This window comes from Saimiri boliviensis, chromosome 1 (assembly GCF_048565385.1).
Source record: "Saimiri boliviensis isolate mSaiBol1 chromosome 1, mSaiBol1.pri, whole genome shotgun sequence".
NCBI lineage: Eukaryota > Metazoa > Chordata > Mammalia > Primates > Cebidae > Saimiri > Saimiri boliviensis.
Genome location: NC_133449.1, coordinates 291,442,962 through 291,458,457, shown reverse-complemented (window position 1 = coordinate 291,458,457; position 15,496 = coordinate 291,442,962). Strand labels below are relative to the sequence as shown.

At 39.0% G+C, this 15,496-nt stretch overlaps 1 protein-coding gene across 1 annotated transcript in view; it reads left to right on the top strand.

Annotated features, from left to right (window-relative positions):
- Positions 1 to 15,496, top strand: part of MARCHF6 (membrane associated ring-CH-type finger 6) — an 89,798-nt gene that overhangs the window by 55,533 nt on the left and 18,769 nt on the right. The window contains exons 16-22 of the mRNA XM_039479121.2: positions 1,399 to 1,518; positions 2,963 to 3,063; positions 7,206 to 7,343; positions 8,400 to 8,604; positions 11,571 to 11,640; positions 12,644 to 12,825; positions 13,758 to 13,892. Coding sequence (XP_039335055.1) covers positions 1,399 to 1,518; positions 2,963 to 3,063; positions 7,206 to 7,343; positions 8,400 to 8,604; positions 11,571 to 11,640; positions 12,644 to 12,825; positions 13,758 to 13,892 — 951 coding nt within the window. The remainder of the gene's footprint in view (positions 1 to 1,398; positions 1,519 to 2,962; positions 3,064 to 7,205; positions 7,344 to 8,399; positions 8,605 to 11,570; positions 11,641 to 12,643; positions 12,826 to 13,757; positions 13,893 to 15,496) is intronic.

The window sequence follows — 15,496 nt, the reverse complement described above, 5'->3', positions numbered from 1 at the left end:
GCTCTTGGTGTGCTTTGTGCTTTGCAAGATTGGAGGAAGAGGAAGAGGGTTCAGGGGCCAAAGCATTCTCTTGAATCATACAGTATGTTCAGTAAATTCTCTTGGTAACTGAACCTTTCACTCTTTCTTTAAAACAAATGATTGACCTGGGTGCTGTGACACGTGCCTGTAGTCCCAGCTACTGGGGAGGCTGAGGTGGGAGGATTGCTTGGGCCTAGGAGTTCTGGGCTGTAGTGCACTATGCCGATTGGGTGTCCACACTAAGTTCGGCATCAATATGGTGCCCTCCCGGGAGCCGGGGACCACCAGGTTGCCTAAGGAGGGTGAACCCGCCCAGGTCAGAAACGGAGCAGGTCAAAACTCCTGTTCTGATCAGTAGTGGCATCGCGATGGTGAATAGCCTCTGCACTCCAGCCTGGGCAATATAGCGAGACCCTGTCAATTGAAAAAAAAAAAGGAAAGAAAGAAAAGAAATGATTGAGAACTAAAGCAACTGCAGAAACGTGTTTCTTAAAAATGAAATTATGTGTGAGTTCCAAATTACTTCGTTAAGTGAATAAAATGTTTTATAATTTTTTACTTTATTTTAACAATGTAATTGTTTTTGTTGATACAAAATTTGGAACTTAGGCAGAACCTTAGAAATAATGTATTGTAAGTCCCTTGTTTAGAAGATGGAGAACACTAAGGAGGGGTGAACTGGCCCAGGTCGAAAGCGGAGCAGGTCAAAACTCCTGTGCTGATCAGTAGTGGGATCGCGCCTGTGAATAATCACTGCACTCCAGCCTGGGCAACATAGCGAGACCCAGTCTCTTAAAAAAATAAATAAATAAATAATGGAGAACAGAAGTTTGGGCAGATTAGCTGTGTTACAGAAGATAGTTCAGTAAGCTTAGACCATGTAGGACTAGTACCCAGACTCCTTCTTGACCCCATCACCTACGACATCTTGGGTGATGATTTTCATTCACAGGGGGAAGGTATAGATAGTAAAATGAAGATTCGGAGGCTGTAGGGTTTTTAAAAAATAATCCCTCTGTGGAAGTGTAAAACTGAAATCAGATTTTCTATTTAGGATATTTATAAATGCAACATAACCCTTTTACTATAGTAATGGTTGTATTCATTTATTTTTCATCTCAGAGGTCTAGATTTCTTGACACATTGGACACTGTTTTTTTTCAGTGAATGATGTCAAAGGATATCATCAGACACGGTAGTTTTCATAAAGATTCTGGTTCAGGAATTTTTTTTTTCTAGGAATACCATATACACTTTCTGGAGCCATTTTACATACCAGAATAATTTTAAGTGCTTATCTTTCTGTTAATGTTTCAGCTCATATATAGAATTTGAAGACACTGGTGAATATTTATAGTATTTAAAATGTATTTGCAGGTACTTCGACCTGGTGTCCTGTGGTTTCTAAGGAATTTGAATGATCCAGATTTCAATCCAGTACAGGAAATGATCCATTTGCCAATATATAGGCATCTCCGAAGATTTATTTTGTCAGTGGTAAGAAGATGTTACCGTTGTTTTTTTGAATAAAGTGTGCTACCCTGTAGTTTTCTTTAGTGTGTGTGTGTTTTTTTTTTTTTTCTCCCCCCATTTCTCAAGAGAGCACCTAGGGTATATTGAATAATATATTTCTTTAAGCTTACAGTATTCAGTTGTCAAATAGCTGTTGGTTACTTTGTTAATATAAATGAGTAAAAAGATAATTTACTGAAAGGAAGATGCTTTCTTGTTCTGTAGTAGTATAATTCAGGGGTCCCCAGCCCCCATGTTTTGGCTGGCTATTGGTCCATGCCCTGTTAGGAAACGGCCACACAGCAGGAGGTGAGTAGCAGGCCAGCAGGTCAGATCAGCCTTGGCATTAGATTCTCACAGGACTGTGAACCCTGTTGGGAACTGCGAGTGTGAAGGATCAGGTTGTGTGCTGTTTATGAGAATCTAATGCCTGATGATCTGAAACAGAACAGTTTCATCTTGAAACCCCATGGAAAAACTGTCTTCTATATAACCAGTCCCTGGTGCCAAAAAAGTTGGGGACCACTGGTATGATTGATTGCTAAATTATAGTTGTCTGAATTACATTTAATTGCATTCAAGCAATGGAGACTTCCTACTGGTTTGTAAATTAAACTCTTAACAGAAACATGTCGAAGTTTCCCCACCTGGAAGAAGAAATTACCTAGTTAAATCTGAGTTTTTCTTTTTCTTTTTTCTTTTTTAGATGGAGTTTTGCTCTGTTGCTGCCCAGGCTAGAGTGCAGTGGTGTGATCTTGGCTCACTGCGACCTCTGCCGCCTGGGTTCAAGCGATTCTCCTTCCTCAGCCTCCCAAGTAGCTGGGATTACAGGTGCCCGTCACCACACTCAGCTAATTTTTTTGTATTTTTAGTAGAGACAGAGTTTCACTATGTTGGCCAGGCTGGTCTTGAACTCTTGACCTTGTGATCCACCTGCCTTAGCCTCCCAGAGTGCTGGGATTACGGGTGTGAGCCACCGTGCCCGGCACTAAATCTAAGTTTTTCTAAAATAAAATTCTAAAAGTAACATCGTGTCCTTTGAAAGCTTCTGTAGCCATTAACATGGGGCCATTTTTTAGCTGGTTACAAGTGATTTATTAAGTTGCAGGCACTTCTCCTTCATTTTAAGTTTCTAGCTCATTCCTTAGGTAGCATGTGGTGCTTATCCTTTGTGGCTTCTGTTTCAGCATTTGTATCCAAGATGGTAGGTCCTTAAAAGGAGAGGGGCAGCCATCTTAGGAAAACATTTTTATACGAAGCAACTCAAGGATAATGTGTAGAATGGGAACCACTTGGTCTTTGAGTAATTACAGGCCTGGACTGCATATTGCTTGAGTATGCTCAGAAGTCTGCCTGTCTCTCACAGAAGTGATTGACTCTTATGGTGATTGACTCTTACGGTGGTGTCATACCCTGTTTCCTTCTGCAGATTGTCTTTGGCTCCATTGTCCTCCTGATGCTTTGGCTTCCTATACGTATAATTAAGAGTCTGCTGCCAAATTTTCTTCCATATAATGTCATGCTCTACAGGTAAGTTTTAAAAAGTCAGAATACCTTTACTAATTTATCTCTGTTAGGGATTTGATATTCAGATTACAGTAAACATTTAAAACATTTTTTATGTATACTGGAAATCATCTGACAGTTAAATTTTGCCTTATTCTACCCTTATTTTTGTTTTTAAAATTAAATTAAAAAAAAATTTTCGGGAACTTTTCCACTTTACATAAGTTTTGCCTTATTCTAGATCATGTAAACATTAGTAGTTACATTTTCTAAAGAAAGACTTGTTTCCTGCACATGAAGTATGCATTTGCACAGCATTGAAATGTTTTACCATACCTAATGAGAGTGTATTAGTAGTATCCTCTTTATTTTGAAACACATTATAAGGAATGAAGCCAAAGTTGCACATTTAATTATGGATTAAAAATAGTGTACAAGGCATGTGGATGGAAAATATTTTTTTGCTTTAAAAATCTAGGTATAGGCAGGGCGCCATGACTTACACCTATAATCCTAGTACTTTGGGAGGCCAAGGTGGTCAGATCACCTGAGGTCAGGAGTATGAGACCAGCCTGACCAACATGGAGAAACCCTGTATCTGCTAAAAATACAAAAAAAAAATTAGCTGGACGTGGTGGCACATGCCTGCAATTCCAACTGTTCGGGAGGCTGAAGCAGGGGAATTGCATGAACCCAGGAGGCAGATGTTATGGTGAGCTGAGATCTCACCATTGCACTCCAGCCTGGGTTACAAGAGTGAAACTCCATCAAAAAAAAAACCCCAAAAAACAAAAAAACTTAAGTCATCCAGAAACCTAATCTCTAACACTCATCCTATATGCTCTTTCTTTAGGGATTTACATTATCTCCACAGTCATTATCCCAATTGCAGACAAATTGGATTACTTCCTCAAGTTTACTTCTTTTTTTTTTTTTTTCATATTTGCTCTTTTATTTGTTTATATACTTGTTTGTTAGCTACACAAGTAGTATGTACTATGTTCTTTTTTTTTAATTAGCACACAGATTTATTGAGAGGTGTTGTTAACACATTCAGAATTCACACCCTTAACATATTGAAAGCAAGATCCATCAGTTTCTTCAAACTCCAAAGTAAATGTTGCTTTGCTATTTTTCTCTGCCTTAGCCCCCCCAACCCCGCCCACGCTACATATCGAGAATACCTAAGCCACTTTGTCGTGGAATCTGTAGTTTTTGCTTTTGTTTTTATTATTATTTTTTTATTGCATTTTAGGTTTTGGGGTACATGTGAAGAACATGCAAGATTGTTGCATAGGTACACACATGGCAGTGTGATTTGCTGCCTTCCTCCCCATCACCTATATGTGGCATTTCTCCCCATGCTATCTCTCCCCACCTTCAAGTTTACTTCTAATCAGTCTTTAAAGTATTGTCAATTCTAATTTTTTAAGATCTCTTACTAATTCAGCTTGATTTACTAACTTAATTTAGGCCTTCCTCTTGCTCTCCATTCATCCTCAACACCTCTGCCTCTAGATTTTCTGAAACTTTGCTTATTTTAGCCCTTTGTTTAAAAGTTGTCAGCATTTCCTCTGTAATCTATGTGATGTCTACACTGTTTGGAATGAGATGCAAGGCTTGGCATAATCTCGTTGCTTTTTCAATATCTTGTCTCAGCATTGACTGACTTGAATTCTTTTAATTGTGCTATACTACCATTGAGGCTCCCCTGATTTACTTAGCTGTTCTTTGTCTTTTTCTCTCTGTTTACAGTAACTTTCTTGTCCACATTTGACTGGCAAGCATTTGATACTCTTTTTAAAATCCACATTAAGGTTTTTAAATTTTATTTTATTTTCTATGAGAAAGATTCTTGCTTTGTCACCCAGGCTAGAATGCAGTGTTGTGATCAGGCTCACCGCAGCCTCAATCTCCTGGGCTCAGGTGATCCTCCCACTTCAGCATCCCGAGTAGCTGAGACTACAGGTGCAAGCCACCACACCTGCCTCATTTTTGTATTTTTTGTGGAGAACAGGTTTTAACCATGTGGCCCAAGCTGGTCTTGAACTTCTGAGTTTGAACCATCTGCCTGCCTCAGCCTCCCAAAGTGCTGGGATTGCAGGCATGAGCCACTGTGCCATCATTACATAATGTAAAATTGTCTTCAGGCCAGGCGCGGTGGCTCATGCCTATAATCCCAGCACTTTGGGAGGCTGAGGTGGGCAGATCACCTGAAGTTGGGAGTTTGAGACCAGCCTGACCAACATGGAGAAACCCCATCTCTACTAAAAATACAAAATTGGCTGGACGTGGGGGGCACATGCCTGTAATCCCAGCTACTCGGGAGGCTCAGGCAGGAGAATTGCTTGAGCTGGAGAGGCAGAAGTTGGCAGTGAGCCGAGATTGTGCCATTGCACTCCAGCCTAGGCAACAAGAGCGAAACTCCATCTCAAAAAAAAAAAAAATTCTCTTCAATGTTGCAATATTTATTTTTTTAATAGCGTTTGTTCCATTACTTTGCAAGTATTTATTGTTTTATCCAAGATGGCAGAAATCATGTCTTATTTAGGTCTTTTTCTCTTTTTTTAAAATTAAAAATTTTTGTGTGTGTGGAGACGGGTTCTCACTATTCAAGACCAGGCTGGTCTTGAATTCCTGGCCTCAAGCAGCCCAAAGTGCTGAGATTACAGGTGTGAGACTCTGCGCCTAGCCTCTTACTTGGATCTTAATGCTTCGCATAGGAACGTGATTGGTCAAAAACAAAAGGTTTATTGTACACACTGTAAAAATCTCAAATTTGTATTTTATTAAATTAGAATTGGGAAGTATTTATATCCTGATGGTTTAAAATGGCAGAAAAAATGCCAGTAAGTAGTTTAAAATGAAGCATCAGTTTATGACTTTTAAAATTGTTACTCTTTTGTAATAAAACTTTATTTTTCTATACTTAGGATTTTTATGGATTTGGAGGGTCCATTCATAATGAGAACCAGGAAACACACACAAGTTGAGCTTTATATGTTGTTGGGAAGAACTCATTGTGGTGATCAGTTATATACCTAGAAGATTAGCAGAGTGTTTGTGCTATAGTGGTGTTTAGTTCATTCATCCATTAAACAAAATTGAGAGCCCATTATATGCGGGTTACTTTTCAGAGTACTAAGGATGTAACAGTGAACAAAACAGAATCAAGAAAAAATCCTGCTCTAGTAGAGCTTACATTTTAATGCTGGAGATAGACATTAAAATAGATGAAATACACAGTGATGCCAAGTGGTTGTAAGTGCTATGAGGGAAAATTAAAGTTGGAAAAGGGGATAGAGAGTGGGCAGGATGAGGTTACAGTTTAGGAAGAGTAAGTGATAAAGACCTGAGGATGCGGCAGTTGAGGAAAGCCCTGAAGGAGTTGATGAGAGAGTGAGCCATGTGGATCCCTGAAGGTGGAATATCCTTGCGGAAAGTAGGTGCAGTGCCTCCCAGGTCTGTTTGAGGACCAGCAAGGAGGCCAGTTTGTGTGCAATAGGAGGAGTAAGGCAAAGTAATTGGCCCTGAAGCCAGAGAGGTCATGGAGAGCCACCTCATAGAGAGCCACAAACCATTATAAGCACTTTGGCTTGTACTTGAGTGAGCTGAGGAGCTCTTGGAAAGCTTTGAGCAAAGGAGTGATCTAACTTTGGTTTAAAGAGGATCATTCTGACTGCTGTGATGAGAGGAAACTGGGTTGGAGTGGCTAGGGCAGAAGCAGGAAGCCAGCTGGGAGGTAATGCAATGATCCTGGTGAGGGGTGAGGGTGGCAGAGATGAAGGGGAGGTAGCAGTGGAGCCCATGAGAAATGTTTAGGATATTGTTCTGGTACAGTCAAAAGGATTCTTTAGCTGTTTGGATATGAAGTGTAAAAGGAAGGAGTGACCTTTTGTGTAACCTGCTACTGATAGAGCAAATGAGGAGAGAAACAAGACCTAACCATCTGTTTAGCAAAATGAAGGTCATTAATGACCCTTATCAGAAGTGTTTGGTGGTGTTTTCGGGGAAAGCCTCACTGAGTTGGAGAGAGAAAGGAGAGGTAATAAAGACAGTAAGTTTATTAGACTCTTAAGGAGTTTTGTTGTAATCCCATTAAATATTTTAATATAATATAGTCATATGCAAAATACAATTCACATTATAAATCCTGGCTCTTTCAGTGATGCTCCAGTGAGTGAACTGTCTCTCGAGCTGCTTCTGCTTCAGGTTGTCTTACCGGCATTACTTGAACAGGGACACACAAGACAGTGGCTGAAGGGGCTGGTGCGAGCGTGGACCGTGACCGCCGGATACTTGCTGTGAGTATGGGCAGCTGACTCCTTGTACATGCATGTCATTTGTGATTACTGAATAACCTTTCTGGAAAAAGTATATTCCATGGCCCACTCAAGAAAAATTAGTTTTAATAAGAGACAATTTAGTAATATCTGCAAGTGATACAATACTTCTAAATAAATTTTTTTTTTTTGCTTATCATTGTCCATCCTTTCATGGAGAATGTATGCCTGTTTTTGTCCTCTTAGAGAGATTTGCTGCTGGTACGGCTTTCATGGAGTAAGCTTTTTTTTTTTTTTTTTTAGCACATTGAAAACAAACCAATTTGCCTTTATGTAAACCAACTACTTACCTTTATTTAATGTTTATAACCTGGTAAGTGGGTTCTTCTCAGATTTGATTGCTCAGTCTTTCAGTGAACATGTTGCATTTATTATTTTTTTTCAAGCTTTGTGTACTCTATTTAAAAGTTGAATCTTTCAAAGTTGTTCAGAAAATATTTGGCATCTTGTAGGTATCTTAAAGATGAAGTACAGATTTGCTTATATTTGATCGAACAGATCTGTCCTTCTCTAACTGCTTTCTCTCCCAGTCTCATTTTTGTCTTAACTGATTTATAGCTTGGAGGTTTTACAGATTTATAGCTTGTAGCTACATGTTGCAGTAGTCATCTGTAGAGAAGAAATTTTTCTTTTCTTCTTGTAGATCCTTAACAATATTATACATTCTAAGTATGTACTTAACACCTTGTGCTTACAAGTGTACTTGTAAGTATTTTATGTGTTGTACTTTTTTCTTTCAGTTACTGATTTTTTCTCAGATACTGGCTGAAGAAAACATAAAATAGGTTGAATTTGTGGGGTATGGGGTATTCTACAAGTTAATTAACGTTAAATTTAGAAAGGTTTCATTTAAAGCAGGTATGAACATTTAGACCAAAATGTGGTAATAATATGGTGTACAGATTCTACACTGTACATTTTCTACCCTTAGTAGTAAATACGAAGAAAATGAGTGTCATGTCTGCCATTTTATTTTGACTTGAAATGAGACTTGTTACTGATGTAATTTTTGCACAGGGATCTTCATTCTTACTTATTGGGAGACCAGGAAGAAAATGAGAACAGTGCAAATCAACAAGTCAACAATAATCAACATGCTCGAAATAACAATGCTATTCCTGTGGTGGGGGAAGGCCTGCATGCAGCCCATCAAGCCATACTCCAGCAGGGAGGGCCTGTTGGCTTTCAGCCTTACCGCCGACCTTTAAATTTTCCACTCAGGGTAGGTACTATGCAGACATAATCAGATATAGAGATTTTTTTTTTTTTTTTCAAATTGCTGTTGAGAATTGGTGCTGTTAATATCCAGTCCTCTGTGTAGACATGTTCCACATTTTATTACCCTCATTCTGTAATGTAAATGATCAGGTAAGTTTATTACATTTTAGAGATACAGAGTTGGGATTCCCTGGGCTCTTGCTCCCTATTTAAGTGGAAAAGACTCTAGAGTAAATAAGAAACTAATGTTATTTATTGATACAATGCAACAATGTGTCAGAACTAGAATGGGCATTTTGATGTTGTCTCATTTAATCTCCATCTAAATACTGCAAAGTATAGGCAATAATTTCATGTTTATAGCTGAGGAAACTGAAGGCAATACTGATTAAGAAGGTACCTATTCTATGTTCTTTAACTAGCAAGTGATCAGTCTTTGTGCAACTCAGAATTTTGTCAGAAATGTAAGCTGATGACTGCTATATGATTACAATGAAGTCATCCTTCATTTATATCAAGTCTGTTATTTTTAAATGCCCTTTAATAATGAGATGGGCTTATGAGTCAGATCATTTTAAAAACAGGTAGGTTATTTAACCTCTCACCCTCACATTTTTTTTTTGTAAAAATAGTCATTATACCTTTGTAGATTACTGTCAGTGACATATGTCCATTCAGTCATTCAGCAAACATGTCTTGAGTGTCTGAGATTCTCCTACCCTGAATTGTCCAGTTAGCTGGGACCACAGGTGCATGCCACTACACCTGGCCAATTTTTATATTTTTTTGATATTTTATTGATATTTTCAATGTCTGTGAGGATATAGAGAGCATACGTGATCTTTGCTCAGAAAGAGCTTACAGTCTACTCAGAGAAATGAGAAAAGCAGTGACAGCTTTGGGTTCTAATGGTGGGTGTTTACAGTGGGTACTGTGACTCCTTCAATCAAGAACCACTTGTTCTTAATATGAGCCCAAAGGAATCTTCTGGAATAGGTGGTGCCTGAACTGTCTTAAACATTGAGATGCTGGGCAGAGAGTAAGAAAAAGGAAGTGGGAAGGGGATTCCAGGAATATATCAGGTCTAGAGCACATGACATGGTAGGCTTGAAATTGCAGATAAGGGAGTTGTGGTGTTTTGTTTTGTTTTTGAGACAGGGTCTTGCTTTGTTTTCCAGGCTGGGGTGCAGTGTTGAGATAACGGCTTGCTGTAGCCTTGACCTCCTGGGTTCAAGCAATTCTCCTACCCTGAATTGTCCAATTAGCTGGGACCACAGGTGCATGCCACTACACCTGGCCAATTCTTATATTTTTTGTTGAAAAGGGGTTTTGCTATGTAGCCCAGGCTGTTCTCAAACTCTTAGTTCAAGCAATCCACCTGCCTCAGCCTCCTAAAGTGCTGGATTACAGGTGTAAGCTACTGCACGTGGCCTAATTGAATATATTTAGAGGATGAGGTCTGTGTCCAGGAGTGGTGAGGAACAAGGGGAGAGATGAGGGACCATGGAAGAGGTGAGGGACAAGAGGAGTGGTGGGAGGTAAGGCTCTTGGATTGCAGGAACCAGATAATGGAGTGCCTTGAGCACCATCTCTGCAAGTGTCTGTACTCACTGAATTGTTCTTCTGCTCCTTTGTCCCCTGGAAGGGCATATCTCTGTTCCTGATTCGGTGACTTATTCTAGAGGACTTTGCTGCATAACCCTGAGGAAAACATGAAGGTCATCTTTTCCTTTATCTCTTTGTCTTAATAGCAGACCTCATAGTCAGCTTCTTTTTTTCCCCCGTGGTCTTTACTCAGCTCTTTTACCTCTCCGGAGACAAAAAAGGCCTTCTGAGCAAGAGTTACTTTCTAGCCAGATTAGAGACAGAATCAATAAATGACTTTTCAGGCAGTTAGAGCTGACAGAGCCTCAGAGTCCTGGATTTTGTCATCTGTCCTTTTCAGGCTTCCCAGCAGAGCTCTGCCTTCTGGTCTTGTGGAGATGAACCTGGTAAGGTAGCAGGCAAGCCACAGTTGTTGCCTTTCTGGTCAGGGAAACTGGTTTCCTCCTCTATGTGATCCCTTTTTATTTGCACTTCTGTATTATTCTGTTTTCAAACTGCTAATAAATACCTGAGACTGGGTAATTTATAAAGCAATGAGGTTTAATTGACTCATAGCATCCACATGGCTGGGGAGGCCTCACAGTCATGGCTGAAGGTGAATGATGAGCAAAGTCACATCTTACATGGCAGCAGGCAACAGAGCTTGTGCAGGGGGACTCCCATGTATAAAAACCATCAGATCTGGTGAGTTTGATTCATTACCATGAGAGCAGTGTGGGGGAAACTGCCCCATAATTCAGTTATCTTCACTTGGCCCTGCCCTTGACATGTGGGGATTATTACAGTTCAAGGTGAGATATGGGTGGGGACACGGCCACACCATACCAACTTCTTAGTACAGGAGCACGAGCTTACATGGCTATTTACATTTCAAATTAATTAAAATTAAATAAAATTAAAAATTCCATTACTCATTTACACTAATCACATATCAAATGCTCAGCAGCCACGTGTGGCCTAGTGGCTATTGCGTTGAGCAGCAGTGCAGATCTAGACATTTCTGTCATCATAGAACATTCTAATTGGATAGCGCTGTTGTTTGATTAAAAGGTGAATGTTTTTAATTTGTAATGTTTTATTTTAATAACAAACTGAATGTTTTATTTTTATGCTCTCTGATTAAAACATATTATTTGCCTTTTACTTGTGGGATGTATCTGATTATGTGAGAATGGATACTTATTTTCATTTTGGCCTAAATCATAGATGATTTTACTGAAAATAAAAAATTTATGTGGAATTGCAGGAAACCTGGCAACACAAATACAAGCGATTTCTTTTAAATGGGAAGATTATGTTGATTCTTTGATAAAATACATTGAGCATATGTTCACTATTTATGCACTTTTATGTTTTACCTTGCAGATATTTCTGTTGATTGTCTTCATGTGTATAACATTACTGATTGCCAGCCTCATCTGCCTTACTTTACCAGGTATGAGCTTGTCCTAGCCTTCAGCTAATAGCATCATTAAGATTATTTATGTAGTTATTCGACAGAGTCTTGCTTTGTTCCCCAGTCTGGTGGGCAGTGGTGTGATTATAGCTTACTGCAGCCTTAAACTATTGTGCTCCAGCAATCTTCCCGCCTCATTTAGGTCTGTAGCTCCTTTTAGGAATACAAAAATTATAGTGCCATATTAGGAAGGCAATCAGTAGGAAAAATTACACTGGAAATTTGGGTCCTGCTGTTCTCTCTAGCCTATTGAGAAGTAATCAATGTAAAGTAAGTTACTAAATTATATAAGTGATCGTACTCAAGTGATTGTTGTGGGGCACTGTAGAGTTTATTCCTAACAGCTTTTTGTATGAGGCACTCCCTTAACTGCTCTCAGATCCATTTTTCACATTCTAGTATATGTAGATAACTCTTTTTTTTTTTAAAGAAAATTAATACAGTATTGTTTGATTATTGTGCTTTAGAATGTTATTGTGCCCACTCCTTATCAAAATAAGCATAGTTTTCTGTCTTGATGCATGAGCCAATTGGAAGAAAGTTACTCTAAATTATTTGCAATGTTCCTAAATATTAAAAGTATTGACATCACAAATAAAAGGAAGAAATTCCACTCTTTTGTCCTATTATTTTCGTAAAAGTTTCATTTGGTGATAAAAACAGCAAAAACATCTATTCTCCCAAAAGCTTTTTTAGACCTAAAAGAACAAGTAATTGGCATGACAAATCAGAGTGCAATTCCCAGGAGTATTCGCCTCCATTTAACTTACTTTATTTTGGTTGATTTCGTCAAATAATCGTGTACTCTTCAGATACTGTGGTTTTTGTCTTTTTTTTTTTTTTTTTTTTTTTTTTTGATGAAGACATTGCTATATTGAATGCGGTATCTTTTTCCTAATGTGAAAATACTAATAGAACAACATGAAGATTACAATTCTCTTTACCTAGCCACATTCTCATTTATCAGCTTTTCTATTTTCAGTATTTGCTGGCCGTTGGTTAATGTCATTTTGGACGGGGACTGCCAAAATCCATGAGCTCTACACAGCTGCTTGTGGTCTCTATGTTTGCTGGCTAACCATAAGGGCTGTAACAGTGCTGGTAGCATGGATGCCTCAGGGACGCAGAGTGATCTTCCAGAAGGTTAAAGAGTGGTCTCTCATGGTACGTTTTTGTAATAAAAGACTAATCTTGTCTGTTAGGAATAGTGAATACTTTTCCAATCATCTTCTTAAATTTTTTTTTGCACGTTTATTTCCTTATTATATTGTTTCAATAGTTGATTTTTTGAATTAGAAGGAAAATTTTTTTAAGATAATGGCTTTCTGGTTCATTCTTGTTCAAAGTCCTGCATTCAGATGTATTTGAGGTTTAAAAGAAAAACAGGCCAGACACAGTGGTGTATCCCTGTAATCCCAGCACTTCGGGAGGCAGAGGTGGGAAGATTGCTTGAGCCCAGGAGTTTGAGACCAGCCTGGGCGACAAAGCAAAACCCCATCTGTATTTTTTAAAGTGTGTATATATATATATATATATATATATATATATATATATATATATATATAAAATTTTTACTGGATCACTTAGTAGTATTTTTTTTAATACATGTGCATGAGCATGCATGTGCATCCACACACACATGCACACACACTCTCTCTCAGTACAGTAAGTTCTACTGGACCATGCTGTTGTTTGAGGGATCCAGTTTGATCAGTTTTATTACGTTAGGATTGTGCAGAGCCCTTCCTGGGTACGAGTCCACTTCAAGGTTCACAGATCAGCCTGTGTATGGGTGGGCCACTGTTAAAACAGGGGCCTTGGCTAGTCGGTGGCTTTTCTTGGACAAACAAAAACCTAATCCTGAGAATTGGATTGTGAGAAAAAACAGCCCAGCCACCTGTGTGCTTTTTGTGTAAGAGACTTGAGCACCTGCAGATTTTGTTATCTGCAAGGGTCCTAAAACCAGTCCCCGTGGATACTGAGGGATGACTGTAGTTGCTCTGTTAGGCATCAGGTCTTAAACCTCAAAATGGAAAGAGAATTTGGCTTAGTCAGAAAGACCCTCTTTAATGATATGGTCTCCTGTTTCCTAATAGATCATGAAGACTTTGATAGTTGCAGTGCTGTTGGCTGGAGTTGTCCCTCTCCTTCTGGGGCTCCTGTTTGAGCTGGTCATTGTTGCTCCCCTGAGGGTTCCCTTGGATCAGACTCCTCTTTTTTATCCATGGCAGGTAAATGTATATCTTTTGCTCATGTTATTTTATTAAGGATTTGGGATCAGAAAATAATCTGAGCCAGGTATGTGGCTCACACCTATAATCCTAGCACTTTGGGAGGCTGAGGTGGGAGGATTGTTTGCACCCAGGAGTTTGAAACCAGCCTGGGCAGCATGGCAAGATCTAGTCTCTATAAAAAATTGGTTCATACCTCTGGTCCCAGCTACTTGGGAGGCTGAAGTGGGAAAGTCGCTTGAGTCCAGGAGGTTGAGGCTGAAGTGAGCAATGTTCACGCCACTGTACTGTAGTCTGGGTGACAGAGTGAGAGCCTGTCTTAGAAAAAGAAGAAGAAAAAAGAAAAAAAAAGAATTCTTAATTATTTTAGGTGATTTTAAGCAGCTGGTTTAGAAAGACTATCTATTTATTTTTAATTTTAGGAACCTTACAAAATTGTTTAATGCTGTCTAATTGATCTTGTGTTTCAGAAATATGCAGGTCTTATAACTCCTTTAAAAGAGCTTACTTTATAGATTAAATTGTTACTATTCACTTAAGCTTCTCTAATATTTGAAAATGCAAATAGGTATTGATTTTTTTTCACCTTTGTGGTAGAGTGAGTCTTAATCCTTTTGACTTGGAGGCTTTAATACTTTTGAATTATTATAGCGTGTTTTCTCACTAAGTCACAGATTCATTAAAAAGAGTATTCTGGCTGAGTGTGGTGACCCAGAACTATAATCCTAGCACTTTGGGAGGCCAAGGCAGGTGGATCACCTGAGCTCAGGAGTTCAAGGCTAGCCTGGACAACATGGCGAAATCCTTTCTCTACCAAAAATACAAAAAACTAGCCAGTGGTGGTGGTGTGGGCCTGTGGTTCCAGCTACTCAAGAGGCTGAGGTGAGAGGATTGCTTATGCCTGGGAGGCCAAGGTTGCAGTGAGCTGAGATCATGCTACTGCACTCCAGCCTGGGTGACAGAGTGAGACCCTGTCTTAAGACAAACAAACAAAAACCTAAGAGCATCCCGAGGGAAACCATGTAAGTTATGGCAAAGTTCTTAAAGCTCATGGAAAAAGAAATTGAACTTTTCTATTATATTTAGAGCCTGAGGTTTTTAATATTATAGAATTAAGATTTCAAGTTCTTAGTAGGTATTGGGGGGAAAGAGCTAGGCATTGACTTGAGTCATTCAAAGACTTTTTAGCTTTGTTTTTCTCTCTTAGTGTATTGCAGTGGATTTTTCAGAAAAGGGAAATTATTTGAGCCATGTTTCCCTTTCTCTGCTTTCCAATTGGAGAATGCCACAAACTTCATTTTACCAGAAAATTTTATTTAAGTGCTTTTAATGTGTACCCACATCCTATATTGTATCACCCAGATGAAAATGAGGCTAGTGCAGAATTTCCTGAGGAATTTATACTCTGGTGGGAAAGCTAGGCGGGTACACAGGTGTTGTGTGGTGTAACTAGAGGAAGCACAAGGAACCATGGCATTGTGTAGGAGAGGTATTTAACCTAGCTTTGGAAGTTTCAGGTATAGTTTTCTGTAAGAGATAATATCTAAGCCAGCCTAACTAGTGGCGTACAGAGAAGTGGGTAGGAAATGAAAAAGTATATTCCC